Source organism: Ambystoma mexicanum, chromosome 6q (genome assembly GCF_040938575.1).
Source record: "Ambystoma mexicanum isolate Mex_15411 chromosome 6q, UKY_AmexF1_1, whole genome shotgun sequence".
In the NCBI taxonomy this organism is placed as follows: Eukaryota; Metazoa; Chordata; class Amphibia; order Caudata; family Ambystomatidae; genus Ambystoma; species Ambystoma mexicanum.
Window position 1 is genome coordinate 1,359,834,971 of NC_090937.1, and position 24,538 is coordinate 1,359,859,508.

The 24,538-nt window shown below is 42.8% G+C and overlaps 1 protein-coding gene across 1 annotated transcript in view; it reads right to left on the reverse strand.

The window, feature by feature from the left end:
• The window catches only part of C6QH4orf50 (chromosome 6q C4orf50 homolog), a 191,629-nt gene that overhangs the window by 84,139 nt on the left and 82,952 nt on the right, over nucleotides 1-24,538 (reverse strand). The window contains exons 4-5 of the mRNA XM_069630223.1: nucleotides 8,188-8,598; nucleotides 4,855-4,911 (exon numbers count right to left, since the gene is read on the reverse strand). Coding sequence (XP_069486324.1) covers nucleotides 4,855-4,911; nucleotides 8,188-8,598 — 468 coding nt within the window. The remainder of the gene's footprint in view (nucleotides 1-4,854; nucleotides 4,912-8,187; nucleotides 8,599-24,538) is intronic.

Genomic DNA, 24,538 nt, shown 5'->3' on the forward strand with positions numbered 1-24,538 from the left:
AACATTTTACAATCATTTTCACAGTTCCAAAAATTCTCCTCAAACTGTTAAAGCATGCATCTTAATATTACTAAATAGCCTCTTTGAAGCTTATCACTTCACTTTTCACCCTAACAAACTCATAAGCAATAAGGTACTGTGTTAGACCTTGTTATGTAATGATTTCTATGTCTGGTTTAGTGTGGAGGAAACTGCAGGCAGAGTCTAAAGTACATTGTACAAATTCAGAAGCATATACTCATCACATTATGCATCTATGTTGCTCCTCTTAAAAGTCATAGCAGAGACATTCACAAAACAAATTGCTTATTTCTTAAATCTTTGTATCCTCCTGGTGCTAATGGTATCCCTCTTTCCATTTGTCTGCCAAGGTCAGCATAGAGGAAGATGGCAGGTTTGATATGATATGATATGATATGACAGAGCGCCAGGTAAGTGGCATGACATCTGTCAGCACTCTTGCCCTAAGGGTCTTGAAGCTTTATCAAGGCAAGAATGTATACCTTTCCCAGTCATTCCCTAGATGTCTCTTCCATGCTTTACAAGGGTAAGCCCATGCAATTTTCCCAACTTGTCCTCAGGATCTTCTGAGTTAGACTTTCTCCCCCTACATAGGTATTGGACAGGCTGCAGTAATTAGAACCCCTACCCAAGGTTTTTCTCCAATATTTAAACTTATTTAGATGGCTCTGGTGGCTTTGCCACTAGCGCAAGTATCTGGACTGGAGCCCTCAGCAGGATGTTCTCAGGCTTTTTCTTTTTAATGCCTGGATTCTGTGGGTTAGGCCCCCAGCAGACTCTCTACTCTAACCTATCCTATAAGCGGATAATGTCCCTTCCTACTTTGTGGCTCACTTGTCTTAGCATCTCCTGTTCTTTAGCTCTGCCCATATGCAGCCTATTTGCCTTGACCTCCACAGGTTCTTCTGCTCTGTCTCTCCCACTACTATCCACATTGCCACATCGCTGACACGCTGGAATGCTGTCTTAGCACACTCACAGTCAGGAGGCCTCTGCCTGTTTTTGTAGTTAATCTTTGGTGCTTACTTTTATAAGGAGTGTGCTGGTTGTTGGGTCTGTTTCTACTTTTGTTTAAGTTGTTGCAGCTGGTACGTGCCAAATGATTTCCCTTCCTCCCCAAGCATATGCCCCATATTTTGACTTATGTTTAGATATTGAGCATGTTCGCTCCGAGATCTGACAAAGACTGTCATTCATCTTGGTGTCATGCTCTAGTCTCATCCAGGGTTTCCACTGGCAACTCTGCAAATTAGTTTGTTTGTTTGTGATCTGTGCGGACATGCTGAGCCTGTGTTCCTTCTCATGTGCTGTGTAGTTTTCATCAGGATACTCTCCATGGGCCATGCTGGGCTTCCCACGACCGAGATAAACAGGTCACCAAGGCCAACTCCACAGGTGGATCAGTGGTCCGGTTCTGGAGTTCCCTTTGTTTCTCCAGCACTTATAATGTGCCCTGTAACATGTTATGGCTCTGATTTTAGACACACGAATACTGTATGACCGCCATCCCACACTCCCTATAAGGGATATTTCCTGGCAGTTGACGGTATCGATTTGTACTTGCAAGGGAGACTGCAGTGCATGTAACAGGGTTCAACAGAGAAGGCTTGTGAGAGCTCCTGGGGATCCCTCATGTAACAGCTCCAGGGGTCACATCACGTGGCTGCTGGCTTTCCCTGGCCACAGAATTCCTCAGGCCATCTCAATGAGCAGTACAAAGGTGACGTGTGTCACACTGTGCCAAAAATGTGTTTTAAAAATAATAACTTATCTAAATATTCCAGAATTACAATTAAAATTAGCAGTTTCACTGTTATCCAAAAAGTCATCCCACTTTTGATTTGTGTACAGTTTCTTGCTCCCAACAGAACCTTCCCCGGGGAACCTTCTCTAAAACAGGTTTGGAGCTTGTCTTTTAGACACCAGCTTAACTCATTACGCAGGTTTTACAGCCAAGATAAAACATATTAAGATATTGCGATACTTTATTCTAAGCTGATACTAGTCCACATATGGGGCCCATTGCCCAGACCTTCATGGCATATCATAACCCTAACATAATGAGCCTCATTATGGCCCTGGCGGTATGGGGTTAACGGCGCCGGTAGAGCTGCCGGTGCCGTTAACCCCATACCGCCTCATTATGAGGTCCGCTCGTGGGACCCGCTCTGGACGCCTGGTCTTACCAGACGTCCTTAGCGGGTCCCGCAAGCGGCCCTGCATGCTAACAACTGGCCCGTCATTAACAGGCCCGTTGTTAGCATGCTCCCCATTCCCATTGAGACCTATGGGGGCTCGAATGGGAATGGGATGTACCGGGTCCGGGGTTCCCTGAATGGTGAAATACTGCGCCCTCCAAGGTCGGAATGGCCCGGTATTTCCCCATTCAGGGAACCCGGACCTGGACCCGAGTTTGGAGGCAGCCATGCCCTTATTAAGGCTGCCTCCAAACCCGTAATGAGGCCCAATGCATCGGTTTCCAACTGCAACAGAGTGGATTAGAATACTGAGTGGCATCAGAAGATTGCCTATAGCGGATCACAACTTTAATAGCCAGAAATCTCTGGTCTTCTGGACTTATCAGAAACAGCTCTATGATTCATTTCAGCATGCATTTTATGTTATTTTCGTGGGTTTCCTAAACAGTTCCTGTGCCCGGAGGCCTTGTGGTGCTGACACTGAAGATGCAGGAGAGAAGGGAATCTAGCAGAGAAGAGCCATGCCGTTAATGGGGGATAAGGAGGTTTTGCCATGGCAAATTTCATAGAAGTCGATTTCATTATATTTATTTTAATGAATTTTGCCGCAAATAAATGTGGGGGTGGGTTTAGGTGAATAAATAATATAGTGGGCTTATGGGGGGGTCTCTCCCGGCGGATACATTTGCAACAACATCTATCATAAAAAAAAAGATGAATAAAATCGAATTCAATAAAATCGTTTTGACAAAATCACATAGACCTGTTAATGGCTGCCCGCAGAAAAGGTGATCTGAAAGTTCCCCGATAGAGGTGACACAATCCAGGCTGCAGTTCCTATCCTTAATCTTGCCTTCGAATTTTCCTCGTAGACACAAAGTTTTCACCTTCAGCATGATGCAGAATCCTTTTGTGTAAATCTGCCGTTTACCTTCTTTTTCAATTCTAGCAGCTCTGCCTATTCCCCAGTTTGCAACCTAGGTTCTAGCTCAATTGAAAGATGTCCCTCCTTGACCCTCAGATCAGTAGAGTTAGACACCCCTGTTTATTCCAGACCACATCTTTCAATGTATCTCAAATGTTCCTGTTGTGTTGAGAAATATGTTGGGGTGAAACTAGCTCCGCAAGAGCTCTTCAGAGCGAAGGTGATCACATCTGCTTTAGAAATCACCATTAGTATCTCCCTTAGTAATGAATCTGAGGGATCTACAGGCCCCACACTGAGCGGCATCTTTGCTCAGAATGGCGCTCTGGCAGCAGGGCCCTCCCGGACTGACGGATGGTAAGGATCAGCTGTTTCCAATGACGCTGTGCTACGGAGCATGTGTTACCTCATCATGCTTACATTTGAAAATTGTCACGAACGACTCACTAGCCGCGGGAGCCTGTTGACTGTGTGCATCCATTCATTGCCAGCATATTGCATTGCCCACCTAAGCCTGTCTAAAGCTTAGTATGCATTGGACCATCACCAAGCTAAACACGTCCCTCACAGACGGAGATGGAAGATAACGCATGGAAGTCCTCAATACTAAATTAGCTTATGTACATATATTTCTTTATTCCAGATTCCTCACGATTCTAATTGCTGTAATAAGAGATCTTATTACCACCTTACTCATTGGAACTCAAATTCTCAAACACAGAAGGATTAAGGGCTGAGGCAGTCTTGCCAGGTTTCGAATCTCTACTTGCATGTCACACCACACTGGTTCAGACGATGTTTGTAACCCAGGATGACAGGACTCCCCAAGACTAACATGGGAACAGGGGAGAGTGACTCAAGGATCATGCGGGAAGGGATGGCAGAGAGGTGGGCTGGTGGGTATTCAAGAGAGAGCAGGGGGGCGGAATGGGAAGCATGTACAGTTGGGATTATGTCTGGCTAAGGAATCAGAGACAGTAATGTAACGTAGACAGCTATCGGACAAAGGAATGGTAGAAGGGGAGAGAGGGGAAGGGCGGGCATGTGGGAGGGGGGAGGCAACGGGCACTGCCTGAGACAAATGGGGGCATGAAGGACAGACACCAAAAGGCGCACAGAACAATATGGTTTCCCTTCATCGATGCTGTCCCTCTGGGCTACGGCCGCTACCAGAGCACTCACTTTATGGCTACTAAAAAGTGATAAAGGGAAGTTTATATACAAGAGGAAAAGGAGGGTGGCAAATCTGGGAACAGCGCCACTCCCCGGATATTGAACAATGGAAAAAAGACTTTCTTTATGGTCATGACATTGACGCAAGACACTGCACCACCCTATACCCTGGCGTGAGACCCCAGAACATTTGAGATCCTTATAAATTGCACCTATTGCTAGAAGCACGGAAGGGGACACACCGTTGGGGGGGGGGCTCTAGGCGATCATACTGGGTAATGGGACTATATTGCAACGTCTGATTCATGTTGCAATGCTGTTTGACTGCAACACTTATTATTGTTATGTTCCATTAAAGCAAATAAAGAGTTTTTTTATTTAAATGCGTGCATGTCACACAACCACCTCTCTGAGTTGAGTGTTTAATACGCTCACTGGTCTAGCTCACTCACAGTCATTTTGGGATGAAAACACAACCTATTCGTTAGTATGAACTGAAATCCCTTACACAATACCGTATGCCATAGTACACCATACCACAAACTCTTCAACAGCAGAGCAGAGTCTCAGGAGCTGTTTCGCCTGTCCTTCTTCCTAAAATGAGAACAAAAGAGATTTATTGTGATTGGGTTTTTTAAAAACAATGGAATCCAGTTTATTTGTAAATCTTAAAACATGTTGGACTAATTCAAAGAAGTGTTTTATAATGGTGCAATCCTATGGAAAAACGCTCAATGAATCAGGCCCTTTGTTTATTGTCTTCCTTTTTTGTGCAAAGAATGGTTTCAGATCGAGTTTGAAAAATCACCCAACAAAGTTTTGATATCTTCTTGGACTAACTCAAAGTACTATGTTGAGATGGTATGCCACAGATGTCTGAAACCTCGCCGTGATACCCCAGGATCTGGGCGTGTAACAAATGTAATAAATAAAATTAAAATAAATAAAAATAACCTATTAGCTTTCTACGTCCCATAGATGTCGGCATCAGAGGGTGTTCACAGAATCTTTTGTTAAATGTTTATAGTTAGGGTAAATTCGTTTTTCCAAATAAAAGTGCATTTTTATATAAGTACTTAGGAAAGAATTTCAAATAGCGCAAACACACAATAGGCAGTCTCAAAAATGAATCTTGCAAGTAAAAAAAAAGAAAGTAAAATGCAAGCACCCTTTAAGCTTAAAAAGGCAAATGTCACCTAACTCACAAAGTTGACCTGCACTTTTCTCCGGGGCCATGCTCCAGTGCAAATGGTGCGCTGGCTGACCCCCTTTCTTACATTAGCTTCAGGATAACGTGGTCTGGGCTCCCAACACGCTGCAAAGGGCCTTTATGGCCTGTCATTATGAAATATAACAAACAGGAAAGAAGCATCTAGCCCTTTTTGAGTGAAAGAAACGCATGCAGCACTAAACTACTTCTGTCAGAAAAGACCCTCTCACAAATTGTGCATCACCCTGGGCCTGTCACAAAGAGACGCAGAAGGATCCTGAACTGGTTGTCTTATCGAACGTGCATTCCTTCTGTGAATTCATGCTATGCTCTCATTGTGAGAAACCCCTCAATTGTGCTGAAGTTAATACAATGACATCTTTTGTGCACAGCTAATATTTATTTATTTATTTTCACATTTTTAAAGCTCACTACACCCCTGTTAGAAGAAGTAAGTCAAGTGCCTGAGGGGAGAAGCTCAGTCGAAATTATGCAAAGAGCCACGTTTTTCATTCTCGTCTGAAGCCCCAGTAAGATTGTTCCACTCGCAGAGTTGGCGGTAGAGCGTTCCACTGTGGCTGCCACTGTCAGGAAACTAGAGCCACCAGCCTTTGTCCTTTTGAATTTCGGCCGTATGAGTCTGTGAGGATAGGCCATTCTGGTTGGTCTGGTAGATTGAACTTTCTGTATTTTGTCAGAGAGGTATGGGGTGCAGACTTGCTGAGACATCTCTGCGTTATTGACAGTGTTTTGAAAGTGATCCGTTCATGAATCAGGAGACATTGAGCAGACTTTCCTACTGCTGAAATGTGTTCTCTTTTGGGTATGTTGATTGCTGCCCGTGCAGCATTATTTTGAATCATATGCATTTTGTGGATGTTGGAGGTCGAGTCGCCCACAAAGAGTGCATTACAATAGTCCAGCCTGGATCCTATGGATGGACAGGCAATTGTCAAGCAGCAATCTTGTGAAAGGAAAATTCTGGATGCATTAATTAGCTTTGTGACATAGGCGACAAAGGAGGCAATGGCATTCACTTGTCGAGTTAAGGAGAGTTTTGCATTCAGGTGCACTTCCAGTGTCTTCCCTGCAGGAGATACTGGGATCGTATTGCCATTGATGACAGTTGCATATTGTGCATCGAGCTTCTTAATCACTGCAAGGAGGATCGCAGTCTTGTCATTGTTCAAACATAGGGGATGGATGGTCATATAGGCCTGGATGGTCGAGTAGACATAATTGAGCAGGTGGAATCGTCCAGGTAGTCACCAGTGAGGGAAGAGGATTTGAGTATCGTCTGTGTAATTGGTGTAGGATATGGCGAGGGAGTAAAGAAGGCCAAATGGGGTTTGGTGAATATGTTGTAGTAGTGTAGGGGAACCACAGGACCCTTCTGGTATGCCACAGGAGATAGATGCAGGCGAGACACTAGCATTTTCAGTGAACACTCTGAAGGTTTTTTTCATTTAGAAAAGAGGCAATCCAAGTCATAGCTTCTGGAGAGAAATGGGCTGCCATAGTGAGGTGGTGACTTGGTCGACCAGATCAAAGAGAGCTGAGAGATCCAGGAGTACAAGAAGGGCAGGCTTGCCTTCATCCCTCAACTCATCCAACTGGTTTTTCAGGTCTAACAGGGTAGATTCAGTTCTGTGGCCTGGGCGGAAGCCAGACTGACACATTCCCAAGATGTGGTTTGATTCCAAGAAGTGCTGAATTTGAATGTTGGCTGCTCTGTCCAAGATTTTCAGGATAAATGGGACTGTTGTGATCGGTCGATAGTTACTCGGTATCATTGGGTTTAGAGCAGGTTTTTTATAAGGGAGAGTACTCAGACTTCATTGAGGCTAGTGGGGACCAGACCCAAGGAGAAAGAGGCATTGATGAAGGAGGTGATGAAAGGGCCCAGGACCTCAGTGTACTCCTTAATGATGGAGGGAGGGCAGATGTCTTCCTTACATCTTGGGGGTTTTAAGCCGTTCAATGCAACGATCCTGCTTTTCATTTGGCTATGGGTGCCAATTTCTGCACAACATTAGGGTCATAGCATATGGTGTACCCTGATATCTCCAACCTACAGTACAAGCAATTGGGGCTCCCTGTAGTCTGGCCTATACACAGATACAACCCCAGTTCTGGCCCCATCCTTTATCAATATCCAAAACCCATGGACAGACACTCATCCCATCCATGAACAGGAATGCACCTGCCCCAGGCATTTGTGTTTGTACCTATCAATAAGGTAATTATATACAAAACAACCATTAGGCCAAACATACCCCGAATGGCACATAATATTTTATGAGAACTATCAGTCCAGTACTTGCATCCAGGTACAAGCCTCGGAGATCCCAAAACGAGGTGAAAATCACCAGCCTAGTACAAGCACCGAATTTGAAGCACCAGAAATCACCAATATATCATACATAATTCTTTGTGGTCTTAATGTTGTGCAACATAACTTGTTACTTATAAAATGCACTGTATCTTTAAGTCTTTTAAATCCAGTCACAATAGAATGGTTTACAAATGGGGCTAAGCTACACCAAACAATGGAGTATGTTATAGAAGGCCCCTACAACTACGCACTATATACACAAAGCTGTCTCAATGCCACTCAGTTTTTAAACTGCTTAAATATTGTGCCACGTAGATAATTTTACCTGAATAGCTTGATTCAAACTCTCAAAAAATGATTCCAGATGTGTGTTCCGCATGGCTGACTGCTGCAACTCCAGAACCCGAGCCACATATTGACAGCATGTTTTATCAAATCCTAGCTGTAGTCCCTCGAAATCGCCCAATATTTGCTGGTAGTCCTGCTCAATGGTGTCCCGCTCCTTCTCCAAAATCGCACTGTGCCTTTCAGCCACCTCAGACTGAAACTTTAATGATTTCATGGTCTGAAAGAGGTATTGTAGTTCTTTGAAAAGGTCTTTGTTGCGTTGGAGGACATCTTTGGATCCAAGGCCTTGTCCCTCAAATACCCTAAGAAGAACATCTCTTGAGCTTTGGTTTACGCTTTCCACCTCTTCAGTAGTTCTTTTCTGAGCAAGTGCTCGGGCTTTAAGAACCTGAAAAGCAAAATTAGGTCACACATTATTGTAAATCCAGACTTACCATAAAGGTAAAATGAACATTGATGTGACGGCTACAAGGCAGACAGGCAGAATTTACTAAATGTTGTACTCTGACTGTTAAAGAAAACCTAAGAAAGGTGATATATATATTCAATGAAAAACACTTGAGTTGAAGTGACGTTAAGGAGCATGGTTAATGCTACACCACTTAAACGCGCCCCCCCACCCCATTGTGCAGCCCATAAACACACTTTGATGTTATCAGTGTTATTATGGGATGTGAAACGGGTGGATTATAGGTAAAGTGGTATAGTTTGTAACACATTTGTAGGGTTTTGTTGCATTAAACCTGCACCTTAACGTCATATCATCTGATGTTTTTCTCTGAATTTGAAGGGTTTTGTTAAACTTAACTTATTTAACTTAATTCAAATGTATTGTTGTGCTGCCTCTCCCACCACACAGTTGATTTGTCTGATATCATAACTGATGTCATATGCACTGTTATCAAAGTATGTTCTTAATCTACGCAACATGAGTTTTTTCACCAAGGTTGATCCCTTTGGCCATTTTACCCAGGGCATAACCAAATGCCAATCCCTGTGTCTCACTTTTCCCAGCAATAAGGAAGATTAAGAGAGATTTATATCAGGAAGAGGCTGAAACCCTGATGAGAAATGGAGGAGGCACTGTGCAGCGGAAGAGGCACTGCAATGAGAAAGAGAGACTGGAACACGGAAGAGAGACTGTGACGAGCAAGTGGTACACAGATTATGATGAGGAAGAGGCACTGCAATGAGAAAGAGAGACTGGGACACGGAAGAGAGACTGTGACGAGCAAGTGGTACACAGATTATGATGAGGAAGAGGCACTGCAATGAGAAAGAGAGACTGGAACACGGAAGAGAGACTGTGACGAGGAAGTGGTACGCAGATTATGATGAGGAAGAGGCACTGCAATGAGAAAGAGAGACTGGAACACGGAAGAGAGACTGTGACGAGGAAGTGGTACACAGATTATGATGAGGAAGAGGCACTGCAATGAGAAAGAGAGACTGGAAGACGGAAGAGAGGCTGTGACAAGGAAGTGGTACACAGATTATGATGAGGAAGAGGCACTGCCATGAGAAAGAGAGACTGGAACACAGAAGAGAGACTGTGACGAGCAAGTGGTACACAGATTATGATGAGGAAGAGGCACTGCCATGAGAAAGAGAGACTGGAACACGGAAGAGAGACTGTGACGAGGAAGTGGTACACAGATTATGATGAGGAAGAGGCACTGCAATGAGAAAGAGAGACTGGAACACGGAAGAGAGGCTGTGACAAGGAAGTGGTACACAGATTATGATGAGGAAGAGGCACTGCCACAAGAAAGAGAGACTGGAACACGGAAGAGAGACTGTGACGAGCAAGTGGTACACAGATTATGATGAGGAAGAGGCACTGCAATGAGAAAGAGAGACTGGAACACGGAAGAGAGACTGTGACGAGCAATTGGTACACAGATTATGATGAGGAAGAGGCACTGCAATGAGAAAGAAAGACTGGAACACGGAAGAGAGACTGTGACGAGCAAGTGGTACACAGATTATGATGAGGAAGAGGCACTGCCATGAGAAAGAGAGACTGGAACACAGAAGAGAGACTGTGACGAGCAAGTGGTACACAGATTATGATGAGGAAGAGGCACTGCCATGAGAAAGAGAGACTGGAACACAGAAGAGAGACTGTGACGAGCAAGTGGTACACAGATTATGATGAGGAAGAGGCACTGCCATGAGAAAGAGAGACTGGAACACAGAAGAGAGACTGTGACGGGCAAGTGGTACACAGATTATGATGAGGAAGAGGCACTGCAATGAGAAAGAGAGACTGGAACACGGAAGGGAGACTGTGACGAGCAAGTGGTACACAGATTATGATGAGGAAGAGGCACTGCCATGAGAAAGAGAGACTGGAACACAGAAGAGAGACTGTGACGGGCAAGTGGTACACAGATTATGATGAGGAAGAGGCACTGCAATGAGAAAGAGAGACTGGAACACGGAAGAGAGACTGTGACGAGCAAGTGGTACACAGATTATGATGAGGAAGAGGCACTGCAATGAGAAAGAGAGACTGGAACACGGAAGAGAGACTGTGACGAGCAAGTGGTACACAGATTATGATGAGGAAGAGGCACTGCAATGAGAAAGAGAGACTGGAACACGGAAGAGAGACTGTGACAAGGAAGTCTTAAACAGATTATGAGGAAGAGGCACTGCCATGAGAAAGAGTGACTGGAACACAGAAGAGAGACTGTGACGAGGAAGTGGTACACAGATTAAGATGAGGAAGAGGCACTGCCATGAGAAAGAGAGACTGGAACACAGAAGAGAGACTGTGACGAGGAAGTGGTACACAGATTATGATGAGGAAGAGGCACTGCCATGAGAAAGAGAGACTGGAACACAGAAGAGAGACTGTGACGTGGAAGAGGTACACAGATTATGATGAGGAAGAGGCACTGCCATGAGAAAGAGAGACTGGAACACAGAAGAGAGACTGTGACGAGGAAGTGGTACACAGATTATGATGAGGAAGAGGCACTGCAATGAGAAAGAAAGACTGGAACACAGAACAGAGACTGTGAGGATGAGGGTCAGGATATTTTCAATTACATATAATAAGTGTAATTTCACAAAAACATATCATTGATAGTGCCCTCATCAAGATACATAGTTATAAAGAATCCAATCCAAAAGGAAACCTATCCCATACCCATCGTACATGTTCCCTTCACCTGACCAAACTTGAAATTGCTGGTTTCTATTTTCACTTTTATATTGGAATCTCAATCTTCGAGTGCCACTCATGCCACTATGATGCAAATTGAGATTTTATATAAAACATTTGTTTTTTCTCCCTAACTATGGTACCATTATCTGCACAAATCTAGCTCACACTGCTCTTTCATCATCCATACATGTTCCCTTCTCAATACATTTTTATTTACTTCATAAACTCATGTTCCCTTTAGTTTAACAAACAGTACATTTCTGTTTCACCTTACATATGGAATATACATGAAGATCGCGATTCCAATCAAAAGCATCTCAAACTTACGGTGAACTGCTCCTAGAATCAAGACGACAATTGAGATCTTTCAAACAAGAGTGCATATGTTTCTCCTTCCTTACTGTATCAGTTTCAAAAGTGGCTCTACTCATACCTCTCTTCCAGGCTCTGTACATCTTCTCCTTCATCCAACACATGGTAAATAGCTGTTCTATATATTTACATGGTTCTTAAATGGGGAACACACCTCTTTAGACCCTTTAAATCTTTTTATAGTTTGACATAGATTCTAGTTTTGTGGGGCAGAAGTCTAACAATGTTTTTGAAAAATGTCATCCTAATTGGTGCTGTGGGTAAAAGGGTATTAGCCCCAGAATTAAGAGTAAGAGAGACAATACAGATCGAAAGAGAGAGGGAGAATTGGAGAGGGCAGCAGAAGAATGCCTAATGGGTGTCAATGTATTATTGTTCTATAAATCATTCTAGGCAGAGGAAGGAAGGAAGGAAGGAAGGAAGGAAGGAAGGAAGGAAGGAAGGAAGGAAGGAAGGAAGGAAGGAAGGAAGGAAGGAAGGAAGGAAGGAAGGAAGGAAGGAAGGAAGGAAGGAAGGAAGGAAGGAAGGAAGGAAGGAAGGAAGGAAGGAAGGAAGGAAGGAAGGAAGGAAGGAAGGAAGGAAGGAAGGAAGGAAGGAAGGAAGGAAGGAAGGAAGGAAGGAAGGAACTGTTTAATAATTTAAATCCCCAGCCTAAAACGTGTGCCCTGCCTGGCAGATTCCTTGTCTGTTGGTTAAATAGAAGCCACCAAGGTCCATCCTCTTCCTCATGCTTAACCCTCCAGCCCTGGTCCAGTGGCCAGTTCCCAAAGTCACCTTAGCCTCAAATGTTGATCTCTGCATGCAGGAAAGTCCATCAATCATTCAGGGAACCATTTTCATCTGCTTCTCCATTCTTTCCACCTTGTTCTGACTGTCTCCTGTTGTCCAATTTGTCACCCTATTTCCCTTGCATCTTCTCTCTCATGGTGGGTTCATGATTTGGGGTGGCCCTTTAGCCCACACTCTATCAAGAAGGCCACAACACAATATCCCAAAGGATTGAATCCAGCTTTTCATCCATAGATATATTTGACCCCTCCATCAACCATTTTAGTTTTCCAATTCACTCAAAATTACAAACACAAAGCTCTAACTTATCATATGCTTATCATGTCCTCATTTCTATGGTCATGCATTCCTATGTTGACAATTCCTATTGCGTTATTCCAGCCCAATTCACACTCACCACCCTTTCTGCGTTCAACAAACATCTTCCCAGCTGGATAGTAGCTCTCTATATCCCCAATAAGAGAATATAAATGGTCTAACTCCGCCAAAATCTCACTGTTTTTTGCCAGCTGTGTTATATGGAATGCTAACGAGTCCAACATGCTGTTCCTGAGTGAAATTTCCTCAGGCACCAGAATTGCCTGTACGTGGGTTAAACTCTGCACTTATTCTCCCTCCATAAAAATGTCCTGAACCAAATATTTATCTTGTAGGAATATGTAACTGCAGTGGCTAAAGATATCTAATAAAAAGCAAATGCAGCTGTGCCACTGGCACCATCCTCATTAGGGCTATTTCGTCTAACATCTTTGTTGGGTGGCTTCTGTCTTGGTTATCGACGGTTCCATTTTAGTTTACATCAATCTACTCAACCAGAGGGTAATTTGGATCTGAGGAGCAGGCCACTCATAGGAGTAAGGTTAGAAGCTCCTACATGTAGTTAGTAGACAAAAAAGAAGATAAAGGATTGAATCCAGCTGCTCAATGCTGGGAGGAAAAACAGCTGGCAAGTGGTTCCCTGAGTCAAAAACATAAACTACAATATAGAAACTGTGAAGGCATGATGTGAGGTATCAGAGTTACTGGGAGTGTTCGTAAAACAGGAGATTTCTTCAAAGCACCAGACGCTGGGAGACGATGGAGTCAGTGAGGGGGACCGACAATGTAAAGTGGTTTTGAAGGAACAGCACTTGTGAGGGTGGCTCCAATGATAAGTACCAAATGCTGTACGAGCACAAATTCAGTGAGGTGTCACGAAAGTGAGAGACATGTAACAGTCATCAGTTCTGGTAAAGGAATTGCGCTGACAAGATGCTTCAAGATTGAGAAGCGAGTAACTGAAACCATGTCGTATAGTCCCTTTGTGTAAACAAAGTGAAAGACGGAAACCAAAGCAAGAACAATAGACCTGTTATTCTGGCCGACAATGATTTCATATTCACAGGTTATGGAAAATAGATAAAATGACCAGTCTATGGCCTTTATCACAAGTCAAGAAGATATCCAAGAAATTCCCTGCATACCTGTGTTTTGTCTACACAAAATAATATGAAGTGAAGACCTTTTCAGATAAACCCGGCAGGAGATGGGCCTGTTATCTCTTCAACTATCATGGAATTAAAATGGGTCTCGCAATTTAGACTGATTAATGTCCCTCAAGCGGACTCTCTTTGTGAGGATGTTCATATTCAAATGCTTATGGGGGACAACCTCTTTTTGAACAAACTCAAATGCTCAGATATCCTTGCTTCAGCAGTTTCAGATATAGACACCTTGATTTTCAATCCCGTGAGATCTAAGGAATGTATTAAGAGAAGAGATTGGATCAGGACAATCAATAGGTTATGTTCAGCAAATCTCTCTATGAATTTTTCAGCCTATGATAAACCAAGAGCTCTTCTACCGACCTACCGACATACATTTCCGGATCCTAAAACAAGGTTGAATTTCCTGCGATTTAAACTAAACATTTTGCCAACCCTTGAGATCCTTCATATTAGGGATAAGACTGGCTTTCTGTCCGACATATGTCAGGACTGCGATACGAACTCCAAACACACAATTAAACATCTTGTGCTCTCTTGCTTGGGGATAAGGGAACTCAGAAGGAGGAGACTGCAGAGGTTTTTTGTTAGGGAGCAGAGTTTTTTTGTTAGGGAGAGATGGCTAGACCCGGATGATATGTGGGAGAGAATTATCTCAGGCAATGAAGTCTTTTTGACAATGGAAGTGGCCACATTTTTTAAAGATCTAAAATTAGTTCACCATGTCCTGATATAAACTGGTGGAGTGAGCTATCGCTTGGGCAAAGGAGAATGGTATATCTGTGTGGTGTTTTCTACATTTCTTTTTTTTTTAAATGTTTCACCTGTTCGTCTGTATGTAGGGTTATAATCAGAATTATATGTTTGCTCTTGCCTGTATAGTCTTAAGTAATTATTTTATTTGTTTTATATGATGTAAATTATTGTGTAATCTGTGTAAAAGTCAAAATTTGTTTTGGCTAATATGCACAATAAAAAAAATGACAGCACTGCTGGATAAAGTTATTTCATAGATAACTTATCGACTTCCAAATGCCCGAAGAAAATGTATCCGGGGAAGAAGTGTAGAAAATGGGATTGATAAATCTTATGGCTGAGTGGGCTTCCCTGATTGCCTTATTACCTAAGCTTGATGGGTCTATGAGCTTTTGCATGAATTTAGACAAGTCACACATTATTTACACAATAGATCTGCTGGCTCTCCCATTGGCCAATATCAACCTAAACCCAGCCAATCAGGGACTGTGGCTAGTAGCAGAGGCCCAAGCACACTGGTGCGCGCACGCCCGCCATCTTGGAATGGCCAGTAACCACAAAGGCACTGATGTAGCAAGGTGAGGCCAAGCATTTGCCAAGACAGAGGCGTACATATTAAAGTGCAGCGGAGAGCTGCTGCTCGAGCACAGCACAAATAGTCAATTTAGGTGGAAAATCGGAAAAGTGCGCTCCAGCATGATTTTGCATTAAAGCAAGCCTCAAGGGCTTACCTTTCTTCTCCATGGTGTGTTGGTCGATGTCCGGTCTCCAGATGGATGGGATATTAGACCTCCAAACATACATGCTGGACACCATGGACTGAAGCAAGTCAGGGCTACTAATTTTTTGAGATCTTTCGGCAGCTTTCGACTTGCTCAATCACAAATGTCTGTTGGAAACATTGGTAACCACAGGAAACATCTCAAAAGACACTATGGATTGGATTTGTTCCTTCCTGAGCTACAGGAGAACTAGGATGTGCTGGGGCGGTTATATGTCATTTAGTGGAATCACACAATAACTAATCCAATTACAACTAATTCCAAAATAACACATTCCTTTTGTAGTGTCTAATACGTTTCCCCCACCCCCAAAACCACTATTTCCACTCCCAACCCCATTTTTAGTTTCTCCCCAAATTTGTTATTTTGGAATTAGTTATTTTGGATTCGTTGTAATTGGATTATTTATTTTGTGATTCCACATAATCACTGCATACGCTGAGGCAACGCCATTTTGGAACCAGACCAAATAAACTGTGGAGTTCCGCAGGGAGCTTATCTATCGCCTGCCTTGTTTAACATGTACATCAAGCCCCTCTGTGAGCTATTGACGAACCTGGGGACTCAATTTACTAATTACGCAGACGATATTCAGCTCCTGATGGAATTAGGTGGCAGCTATGCCAATGACTCAGATAGGTTACCCAACATATATGAGTCAATGAAGAGCTGGATGACTAATAACTGGATGTGCATTAATAGTGCTAAAACCGAGCTCATGATTTTCACTTCCGCGCAGGTCAAGGCCAAACTGGACCCCAAATACATAACACTGAACATCAAGAGCAGCTTCCGAGAAGCCTGCCCCGGGCTGATGCCCAGGTATGTGGGGCTGTCAAGAGATGCCAGCACCATCTGAGAGTACATAGGCAAATTAAACCCTTCATGACACCTAATAACTGTGAAACTGTGGTCAGGCCCATTATTATGCCCAGGCTCGGCTATTGCAATGCCCTCCTGATTGGGGCCAACAAAGACAGCATTCACAAACTCCAAGTGATCCAAAATGAGGCAGTCAGGATTATGTGAGGTGAAAAAAAAGAGATCACATTTTGTGTATGTGGAACGAGCATTGGCTGCCCGTCGTCACGAGAATGCGATTCAAAGTCATCTCCCTGACCCATAAATGCCTCTATGGAAATGCCTCTGTATCTAAAAGATAGTCTCAAACTATACAAGCCATGCAGATCTCTGCATCAAGCTACTCCCAGCGATTGGTCAATCTAAGAGCTAAAAGAGTGAGGGAAATTAACAGTCATTTCCAGCACAGGCTGCCCAGTCCTGTAACACCCTGCCTACATACCTACGACTGGAAAGCCATCTCCTGGTTTTCCGGAAACACCTAAAGACTCTCTACTTGCTAGTCTCGGGACGATAACTCAGGGACAACGCGCTCGCCTTGGAAGCAGGAAGACACAGAGCAATGCAAGTTTGATCCCCGGGTCCGTGCTTAGAAACCTCTTGGTATTAAGCGCGTTATAAACAACCTATCATATATCATATGGCGCGTTACAAACAAATAAACAAATAAAGAATCACTCTTGCATAATTTTGGGGCATATGTTCCTGGTAGGTATGTACAGTTTGCTACCCCGATAGGACAATCCCAAATTTACGAAATGTGCTTCAGATTCTTTTTCCTACTGCTGATATTGGAGGGCCCCTATGATGTATTCAGCAGGCATGATATCAGGTGGCACCAGTTGTTCAAGTAATTCTTTCTTCTCATCTATCTTTACTCTAAACAATACGTCTGCCTTTCCGTTGTCTGATCCTGGTGGATGAGTGCCTATGAAGCCATGAACAGCAAAGACATGGTCTAGCAGGGCTCCTCAGAACAGAGTGCCTTTTCAGTATTTAAGCATTGATAGTTTTAATGGCTTGTATAAATGGTGGTTTGATGGCAAGCTGCTAGAAGGCAATGCCTGCCTTCTCCAAATGGAGAGTTCATTGCCCCAAGTTTTTTATCTGCATAATGTAGCTCTGTGGAGTTGGAGTTTTGGGTCGAGTAAGCGACTGGGTGGAGCAATCCAGACTCAAATTGGCACTGTTAAATAACTGTACCCATGGCAATGCATATGCTTCAACTCTGAAGGCAAGCGCTGGATTAGGATGAAGCAGGATACGGGAAATGGTGACATATTCTTTCAAGATCCAAAAAACATGGTCTGCTATGCCCTTCCAATAACATTTTTGCTCCTTCTTTATAAACTGTTAATGGGGTATTTAAGGTCAGAGAAGTTGCGGATGAAGCTTCTGTAGAAACTTGAGCAGCGCAACAACTGTTCCACTTCCATCACAGATGTTGGTGATAGCCATTGGTGGACTGCCTGGTGATTTTTTGTGCCCATGCAAACCCCTAATGGTGTTAGAACTAATCCCAACAATTCCACTTCAATGACATGGGTGAAACGGCTCCAATATTGCAAATAGGTGATCTTTTTTAGCACTTCTCATATGTGATAATTGATATATGCATTCTGACAAGGTATGACTAAAAAACATTTTGTAAATACATACTACTTTGAAAACATCCGAGACATCACATTAAAGCTTGTCCATAACATACTGGAATGTGACAGCGACATTGCAGAGGCCGAACCGCATAACCTGATGCTAAACCCCTTAAGTGCCAAGGACGAGTATGTTCGGCCTTTTTGCATAGACATGCATAATAGCCTGGAAGTTATAGCTCGAATTTTGGGTAACACCTCTTCCATTCGTATCTTTCCTGTACAGGGACAAGATAACAGACTCATCTGAGATCCACTTTGGTGTAAGACTTGTCCTCTTTGAGCTGATCTGGCAGGACTGGGATCAATGGCAGTGGATAGCAGTTCTTTATTTTTATTCGGTTTAACGCTAAAGAATCAATATATGTCGCAAATCCGATTCCTTCGTTAAAACAAAAAAGTGGCGATGTAACCAGAGATTTGGAATTTCCTCATAACTCTGTTGGCTAAGTCTCTTTGTTAAAGGAATGGTTCGGTCAGAAATATTATTGTCCCTATGGTTCGGCCATGTGGTTTTAACCATAATTCGATCGATCGTACCGACATTTCATATGCACCTTACCCGAGTTTTCGTCTCGTGAACACAAGCAAAATCAGGCAGCAGGGCACGGCCATTTTGTGATAATCCTATCACTTGCCGCATCGCCCTGGGTGACATGCGTTTGCGGCACTAAATCATATACCCCCCTGAGCTTGACATCACCAAATCATTTATATTCTCTGCCTGTCTCCGTGACGTTGCTGGGCAGCGTGGCCAAACGCGCCCAGTAGTCACCTACGCGACTAGACGCAGAACCCGGAAAACAACACACATCATCTCACAGCGAGGCGCGTCACAATTAGGAATATGAACTGTACTTTAAGAGGAAAAAACAAGACTGTACAATTGGTAAAGTACATTTATTTCACATTAAATGTTTCGATAACAATCGGCGTGTGACCCAATCAATTAAAATAGAACTTTATTTCTTTGCTCTCGTTTAATAAATCCGCAAATGTTTATCGTGAGTCACGCGCTGTTCCTCTTGGGTACACAGGTTGTTCGTTTTGGGTAATCGAAGCACTTCTGTCGCACGGTGAATTGCAAGGCTGGTGCTTCAATTTGGCACTAGAGCACTGTAAAGGTTGTTATGTTGCTCCTAACCGCCGGTACCACGTACAGACAGATTGGACCTTGTCTGTCATCCCAAAATACGGTCAAGTAGATCCAGCGATTGACATGTAGCTGCAGCTGGCGGTTGAAGAAGCCATCGGTCGGGAGCTGGAATAGATGACAATCGCAGAACGGCACGATGTACCTGTTTGCAAAAGATAAAAATCGAAAAGTGTCTCAGTGGCCGATCTTTATTACAATTATTCATTTCCTTTATTAGCGCAGTGGTGACACAATGTGAACCGAGAGAATACAACATGGAATATCAAAGTACTCTGCTATTTGCTTCCGCGGATAGTGCGAATGAAAATGTTGAGCTCTAAACGTATTGCGTAAACTGGGGAAAGAATGTTACAAAAAACAATGTAATGATTTATTAGCGTAGAGCCAGGGAGAAACAAGTGGTGGTCTACATGCGCCTCGATGCGGGCCTGCCCCTGTTGCCAGAGGCGTGGCCAGGATTGTCTAACAAGCGGGCCCTGAAGCTAATGTAGTTGGGCCCACCACAGTGACATTAACATCTGTAAATTCCTACACAGTGCTGCTGAGTGAACGTCTACAAATTTTGGGTGGGCCTTGCCCCTCAGGCCCTACCCTGTCTACGCCTCTGCCTGTTGCCCGGTAGATAGAAGTACTAGCACTTCATTGCAATATGCCAAACAGAACGAACAAGTACAATGTCACCCATCAGTAACGGTCAGCTATTCGTATTTCGATTAGTTCTGGTATGAAATCATCTAAAGAGAAACTTACATTATATTCGCAATTTCCATTCTCTAGGCGTAATGCAGACCGTGATGCAGAATCCTCCGTTCGTGTCAACGTTTTCTCAAAAACTGAATTTATATGTAACTAGTTGCAGTTTCGGAATGGGCAACCTTATCATATCATACTTTATTACACCCCCCTTCAATTCAATCCCTTTCGGAATGGTCCCTGCCTCTCAAGGTCAAAAAACAATAGAACCTTATATTGTGTGAGGGACGCGTGGAGCCTCACAGAGCTCCTAAGCCAAAATTCAAAGCTGGTACCTTCACTCAAAATGAACGTACATTCTTACTTTGCAACATCCCGTGTCAACGCATCCATGAGAAAATGAATTTTGAAGCACGGGCTCAGGAAATAGGGGGCCGCTCGTTGTTCATGGCGCTGCTAAGCTGTAGGTGAAATTTGCCAATAGGGCCACTTCTGCTTACCTCATGGCCTCCTACCCCATGGCATGTTTTCACAGTTAGTACTTCTTGCGTGCTTAGAATGTTTTGTGGCCTATGTCTAATCCCTTTTGTAGGTCCAGCAGTTAGTCAGCTTTTTGCTGAACTTTATTGCAAGTCAACTGCCAAAACCCAAATATTCTTACACACTGTTACCTATTGTTCATTAACACAAAAAATGAAGGTTCCACAGTATCTCAACTAAATTTTGAAATATGAAAGCAATTGTAATAATTGCAATATATTTTTAAGAAAAGGACTGAGAGGATAGATTTAAAAAGACAAAATGCATACTTTATTTATACAGATTATAGAAAAATGTTTTGCAAAAATAAAAACAGACGGTCCTCATTTCAAACGGGATTTGAACGATTTAACAAGCTCTGCTTTGGGTGGACATGGCACGTTGGCAATGTTTTGTGGCAATGTATGTGTGCTCTGAACAGATTTGTGCGCAATTCCATGACTATGCATCTCAATGACATTAACAATGAGATCTTTCACAAAAACGAATTCCATTTTATCATATACTGGCTTGACCACCCATTTTTGGTTCTTTTTGTAAAGGCCATATTGTAGCGAAGCATCCCTAAGTTTCCAGCTGTCCTAGATTGATCACGGCCCACATTCTCGTTATGCGCCAATACCGCTAGTAAAGTCCTACATTTCATCCCCTGGATGACACAATCTTCTCAAGGGCTTTGTGTGGAGGTGAAGATGGTATCAACCACTTCTTCTTACGTGCCTGCTCTGGGAACAAAGGGCCATATTCACATTGGTGGAAATGTTGGTTTTCTGTCCAGTGGTGAACGTTGGAACAGTGGTGCATCAGTGAGCGCCATTTTTCCAGTAGAATTTCTACAGACCCATCACATGTTTTGGAGCTCCACCAAAGATGGTTGCTGAAAGACTGGGCCCATTGCAAAATACTTTCTAAACCTTTTTTTTTCCCTGCAGCCGAGATTTTAATATTTGGATACTGCTCTCTCATTGTCTTGGCTATTGAAACGTGTCTGTCCGTGGCTATGAGTTCGATTTGCATTCCCCTCGATTGTAGATCTTCCAGTGATTTTATAAAACCAAGTTTCTCCATGGCCACCGAGGATTTACATTGGGACACCTGCACGACCACCAAACTCACAATTTTCTTACTTTCCATGTCCTGAAGATGGTAGGTGAAGTACTTAGCAGAAAATCTGGGACTGTCACACTGTCCATCGCCGACTAGCCTGAACCGTTTGTCCGGGTATTTACTTTCAATAGCCAATTGTTCAATTTTCCAAGCATCACTGATAGCAGGGAATAGATAATCACCTTGGTATTTGTAGTATTGCGTTTTGGAAATGAAATGGACTCCCGACAAACTGAAAGAAACTGGATAACTTCGTGAAACTACAGCCACTGAAAAGTAAAGCTGCTGCACGCAGTAGATTGCCAGCTGGCAGTTTCCCCAGCATCGGTTGAGCGGACCATGAAAATGCTTTATGTGACTTTTCAAAGATGGCATGTATTTTCAGGTTACTGCCTTGTGTTAGACGAGTCACGCTCACCAATGGCTTTCCACATACTTCCCCTCCCACTGAATGCACACATTTCAGCATCTTTATAATCTCCATCAAGCTGCTGTTGAATACTATGTATTTGGCCACTTTTATAATACTGTCATCAGGCAACATTGTTGTTTCGGACTGACCCGTGGTGGACATATCAGCAAAACAGGACATACTATAGTCGATATCTTTGTCTGTTTCGTCAGTCAATAGTGTTGATGCTTCAGTTTCTGTCATTTCAACATCTGTTACTTGACGATAGATAGGAGAAAACATCAATGTGACTGTTTTTTGGGGGGCATTTTTTTGGTGGGTGTCAATTGTGTCAAGTGTTCATTGAGTAATGTAAAACTATCTTCTATAAATTCAATTGCACCTTCCTATGGCGGAGCGGGCGCATTGTAGCAATGGTCCAAGAACACTTTTCTGGAATCGCCGGTCTTATTGAATTCTTTTTCTGGCCATTGGACATAGGCATCTCGAGTGTGAACATGACATGCCTCAATGAATAGGTCCTCCATGGTGAAAACAGTTTGGCAAGCAGCATCTGTCATTTGTATCGGTGTCTGTGTCTGCATAGTCCTACTCGATTGGGCAACTACAGGACAGATAGGAAAAGGGATGTTCAGTGTAAATCCAACATACAGTGTTGTACAATTGACATTAAAAAAAAGCTTATAATGAAGGCCTTGGCACAAAACTTTTGCCAACAATAGAAAGTGTTTATAACTAACCTTATGTTTATTTCTTTTCTTTGAAACCTTCTTTACTCTAACATCAGCAAACTGGCTGACCGACTCTGATACACATTCCTCCGGTTCAATATACAGATCTTGTATACAAGAAATAGTATCCATTTAAAATAAGTCATTGGCTTTACACATCTAATTAGACTGAGTTTCTTTTATTCAATGGTACTGTCAGTGTGCATACCTCTGGCTCCGGAGAAACTGTATGGTCTGGTTCCGGAACAACCACAATGGATGATGTAATTGTAGAGGACGCTGCAGCATCTCCCTGAAACACAGTACTTGCATTAGTAAGATCAAAAGGATTGGAAACGGGACAAAGACGACAAAGGTACATATCAACAGTAAAGTGGCAAAGAAACATTGTGCAATGCAAGGATACGTTGCGAAAATATGATCAGATTATCTCGTCCTATTGAGCTATGATGACCCATACCCCTGACACCGGATCTACTACGAGGGGTGTTCGGATTGTAGTGGACGCTTCAGCATCTCCCTAAAACACAGTACTTTCATTAGTGAGGTCGAAACGATTGGAAACGGGACACACAATTTGGAAAGACGACAAAGGTACTTATCAACAGTAAAGTGGTAAAGAAACATTGTGTAATGCAATGATACGTTGCAAAAATATGATCACATTATCTAGAATTCCGTACATAAATCCAGTCTGGAACAGAATAGCTAGGTAAAATTACTTGATACGCGCTCAAAGTGGTTGATGACTCCAGGCAAGACATGGATGTTGAATCTTGTTCCTTCATATTCGGTGGATAGTCATGGAGTGGTAAAGGGAAAGTATTATTTGATTTAGAAATTCCAACATTACAAAATGGCATGCAAGGAGACTGAATACGAGAAAATTACACTTATTGAAACGCATAATATAGCATAGTTATCCGTCCCCATAAATCATTTTTCTAAGTGGGTTTCTACAAAACAAGGACTGTTTTTTAGCAAAAAAGTCATTATTTCAACAGCTATTCAATCACATAAATATGGAAAGTACTATAAGTGGCATTTACACCGAAAATACAGGCGTAAAGCTAAATCCGGAAGCGTGACTCACCTGTGGTGTCATTTTCACGAGTAAAGTCGGAATAGCGTTTGGGAGCAATTTCTGAGTTGTTTTCGATTGATTCCTCTTTGTGTACAAGGATGTGTCGTACATATCCGGTGAGAAGTGCAGACTGCAAATGCAGTATCGATGACCCCTCTTGTCCTCCAAGACTTGTTTGACTCTACTTTCAAGGTCTTCCGGTGGATATCCGCAACGTCTGACCGATTCTCTTATTCGATCAACAGTCTTAGGGAATACATGCATTGTAATGCCTTCAGATTTGTCATGGGTCTGCGAAGGGCAACCGAAAATAGAACATGCAGGCATTGTTGTAAATTCTGCAAAATAAAGGTCACCAATATTAAAAAAATATTTTGCATAAGCATGTGAGAAAGAATGAATTGGACCATACATACATTGTTCATTTCACGCTTTCTTTTGGGCACCACAGCAAAACCAGTTCTGCGTGTGCATCTGTATTATAGGATAAATTTCCCAAACGATTCATTGATGTGTTGAAAATCAGAACATGTTACTCGTCTCTTGAATGTTCTATCATGCACGAAAAGGAAACATGCTTATACTATAGGCACGGTCCGCGAAGGATGCAATACGATGCCAATTGACACTGATAAAAATTGATATATCGATAACATAACAAAAGAAACTCAAGTCAATAGCAATGATACTAATTAACATAGCAGTACAGAGTTAGATACTTTGGAATAGATATA